The 3925-nt window shown below is 38.0% G+C and overlaps 1 protein-coding gene and 1 long non-coding RNA gene across 5 annotated transcripts in view; one reads left to right on the top strand and one right to left on the bottom strand.

Moving 5' to 3' along the window:
* LOC103595846 overlaps positions 1-288 on the top strand; it is a 2359-nt gene extending 2071 nt beyond the window's left edge. Inside the window, exon 2 of the long non-coding RNA XR_550992.1 lies at positions 4-288. This is a non-coding gene — a long non-coding RNA (uncharacterized LOC103595846). The remainder of the gene's footprint in view (positions 1-3) is intronic.
* Positions 289-2129: 1841 nt separating this feature from the next.
* The window catches only part of FRY (furry homolog (Drosophila)), a 79172-nt gene continuing 77376 nt past the window's right edge, over positions 2130-3925 (bottom strand). For all 4 annotated transcript variants that reach the window (XM_008579355.1, XM_008579357.1, XM_008579359.1 and 1 more), the window contains one exon: positions 2130-3461. In XM_008579355.1, the coding sequence (XP_008577577.1) occupies positions 3203-3461 (259 nt within the window). In that variant the 3' untranslated portion in view covers positions 2130-3202. The remainder of the gene's footprint in view (positions 3462-3925) is intronic.

Below are 3925 nucleotides of genomic sequence, written 5' to 3'. Positions count from 1 at the left end.
AACATAGACAAGTGCATCTTCCCCACTAAAATGTCTGAGCTCTGTGAGAACAGGGACTGCATCTGTTCTAACTGCAGTATCCTCAAACAAGTGCCTTCCCAGAGTGGGTGTGCAATAAATACTGGCTGAATGAAGAAGATAGCTCAGCTCGTGATGGGTATTTAAATATCACTCGACCCAAAGTAAATTCATTAAACTTTCAAAAACAGCTTTATTGAGGTATACTTAACATACTATAAAACTAACCCATGGACACTAGTTTTATGTTGTTCAGGCAAGTATTTGGAAGCAGAGGTAAGATATCAGTGTAAGCAGCTTGGAGGTACCCTGTTCTTTCTAGAAATCTACAATTTACTGAGAAGATTATTTGTTAGGGCTTGGAACCAGAAGAGCCTTAAGACCTGACTCTGTGTGCATGTGTGCTGTTGACAGTTACAAGCATCTTTATTTCACAGCTGCACCAACACATTTTCTTAATGTTCTCACCTATTGGTGGGAATAAGACATTCATGTGCCTCCAAAACGTATGGTGCTTTTTCTAAAACACTGTACTTGAAGACTATAATCAAGTTATGTCTAAGTTACAGAGCACCTATCTGGACTGCTTTATTATGCTGGTAGATAAAAAGTATTTCATGTTTTGACACTAGAAAGCACTGAGATATGAGGAGGCATTTTTCTATCACTGAAGCACCTGTTGGATAGCTACCTGCTCCTTTGGTACCTCTACTCCTCTGTATCCCTGGGGAAGGCAGTGAAAATTAATGCTTCAGTTACAGACACACAGCATGACAGCTAAGGAGATTTGACTGGTGGATCTAAAGTTATTGCTAGGCTTTTCTATGATTTTTCCCATTCCCTCTCAAGGGAGAGGAGGTGAAGAAATAGAGGGAAAGTAGAAGAAAGCTTTCACATGAACAGATCTGCTTTTTAAAATAAAAAGGACAAACTCTACTACATCCTCTGACTATAGTCTAATCTGCCAGATTACAATGTGTTCTTGAAACCCTTTTTTAAAAAGAGTAAAGCAAGGGACTGGCTGGTTAGCTCAGTTGCTTAGTGTGGCCTTATAACACCAAGTAAAGGGTTTGGATCCCCATAATGGCCAGCTACCAAAAAACAAAACAAAACAACCCATCATGATGGTTCTTTGCTAGGTAATAGGGCAGGGTAGAAAATTCAGTCGCAACTAGACTCTTGAGAGTTTGCTATTGTGGTTATCCACAGAAACCTGTATTTTGAGGTATTTTTCAGTGAGATCATGATTCAGTTGTTTTCCACAAATCATCTTTCAGGTTGAGAAAATAAATCATCAGAAAATATTTACAGCAATCTGGAAAATTATTAATCTATTCTATCTATGGTAACTTAAAAAAAATCCTGGGTCAGACTCCCTACTGTGGTGTACTCCTAGAAAATTACCACTAATGATTTAGTAGTTGTGTGCTAGTAAAACAAGTTATATTTGTTAGTCTAAGTAAAATGAGTAGGAAGACAGGATAAATTAGATTTTGTGTCTCTATGTCCCTATTTGTCTAGTGGGGTAGAGAACAGATAGATGTTGGTGACAGATTTAAAACTCCCTTTTCCCGCTCATTATAGAATCTATTTCAAAATTTTAAGGATGACAACCTAATGATAGGTTATGGACAATGAGAGCCCTCACTTTTTTCTGATTTTTTTTTCTTTGGTCGATTACAAAGAACTGGTTGAAGGTCACAGTCTTTGTTTGGTGCCCACTTCCAAAGAGATTATACTTACCTCCAGTACCATAGGGCCATGCACCACACAACACCAATGGGTGCCAGTCACAGAACACTTGAGAATGGTACCCCTCTGGGTTGTCACTTTGGCACCCCACATGCAAAACTGTAAATGTGTGTCGAAGGCAAACATTTTCATTACCCAGAAATAAAATCCATGGTCAACATGTACTTGGTCTTTTTTTTTTTTTTTTATCAGCACTACACTCTAACCAACTGATGAGCTTGGTCTTGTGACATGCTTTGGCCAACGGAGTGTTAGCAGACATGATACAAGCAGGGCCTTAAATGTGTTGTTGTGGTTGAAGGTGGTCTCTGTGTTCATGCCTTTCACCATGAGAACACCCTTCAAGTAGTTGTTGGTCTAAAAACTTTAAATGTATTTACAGAGTGAATAAGTTACATAGATAAACTTTGAATATGTTTCTGATGTGCAACAGGCTCACATGCACACATCTAACACTTGACAGTGTTAAGTTTAAGGAGCGAACTTAAGAATGGCCCTTTACATATATATTACAAATAAAATATGACACTTATTAAGAAACAAAGTGACAACTCATATTTTACCTTTATGATTCTACTCCCAGCTATCCAAATGGATAAAGTATGCATGCGTGACAAGTGAAAAGACTTAGAATTTATAATGTAAATAATTTTTCTCTACAAAACGGCGAAGTTAATTAAAAGTAACACTCATCCTTCTGCAGTATAAATATGCTCATAAAAGCAACCTTCTAATGAAAAGCAGCCAAGATCCTTAAAAAGAGTCTCTGGACCATTTTTGGTGCAAAGAGATCTAGGGCCTTCAGAAACAGTAGCCTAGCAATGTAAGAAAGTTACTTCCTAGCAGCTCATTTAGATCAGTAATTGTATTCAAATTACAGTGTATATTAAATTGTAGTTCATTTAGTTCCCTTTTCACGTACACAGGCTGTCAGCTTTTGACCATCTTACAGTTTTCAGTGGCCAGCTTCATTCTGCCTGCCCCTTTCTCAGCTCACCAAAGAAAGGAAAAAAAGGAAAAAGGGAAAGAATGTACAAGTTTTAGAGTATAAAAAATTTTTTAGCGAAGAAAAACATTGCACTTTTGCCAATCTAAAATTGTTTCTAGAAAGGAAGGTACTATTCAGTGTAGTCGGCTTTGGTATGCAATGGAAGTCACTTCAGTAGTGAGTTGCATTTGCTCAGTAAAATAACACATTTGTGCTACACAGCATGACGGATGGAGTCTGTCCCAGGATGTTCTATGCTATCTTGGTTTTTATAGTATTGCTACATGTTGGAAGTTCTGCCATCCTCTTTAGAAAAAGTCCTGCAGGTAACAATAGGGAGAACAGTCTGACCAAGCCTTCTGAAGGCTGAGAAGACACTGAATGACATTGCCCCAGCATGGCAGCACTGCCAGCTTGGAACCGAGGGGGCATGGGGGGCTCCTGTCAGAGACTAGTGCCAGAAACACTGGAGTCTGGAAGAAAAGCCGTGAGGACTCGGTAACTCTGAGCCCTGCGAATCATGTCCCGGATCTCCATGTTCAGCTCCATCAGCTTGGTGCAGATTTCAGTTAGGCTCTGGTTAGATCCCACCAGTGCATAAGTACCTGTCTGTCCCAGAGTTTGGTGACGGAAATAAATATTCAGTAGTGTCTGGACCTCATCATCAGAACTGCTTCCAAAGATGTCATTGGGCCACAGACTTCTGTAGTCAAAAAAAGCATAAATTAGAGGGACTACATAGTAGACAGGTCTAGTCTTCATTAGTATATTACTTTAATAAAAAAAACTTTTTGAGACACAGTTCTCATACCATATAATTCACCTATCTAAAGTATACTATTAAGTTTTAGTGTATTCAGAGTTGTGCAAAGATCACCATAATCAACTTTAGAACACTGAATATTATTGTTGATAAAAATTTCAAAAGTATGAGAATGGAATCTGATACTCTTAAAAATTTATCTTATTTCCTATGGCATTCTAGTTCCAATGAATATGAATACAATAAAAAAGTAGGGGAAAAAGTCCAAAAAGGATACATTCAATTACTAGTTTTAAATTATACAGATATATACTTCAAAGTGCTTCAACATTTTAGGGATGACAAATGACCAGATCCAACTCTGGTACTTCAAACACACAAGTTCTGAAGGCTGAGTGTTTCTG

Source organism: Galeopterus variegatus, unplaced genomic scaffold (assembly GCF_000696425.1).
Source record: "Galeopterus variegatus unplaced genomic scaffold, G_variegatus-3.0.2 Scaffold1866, whole genome shotgun sequence".
Lineage (NCBI taxonomy): Eukaryota > Metazoa > Chordata > Mammalia > Dermoptera > Cynocephalidae > Galeopterus > Galeopterus variegatus.
This window is presented reverse-complemented; position numbering and strand designations above follow the sequence as displayed.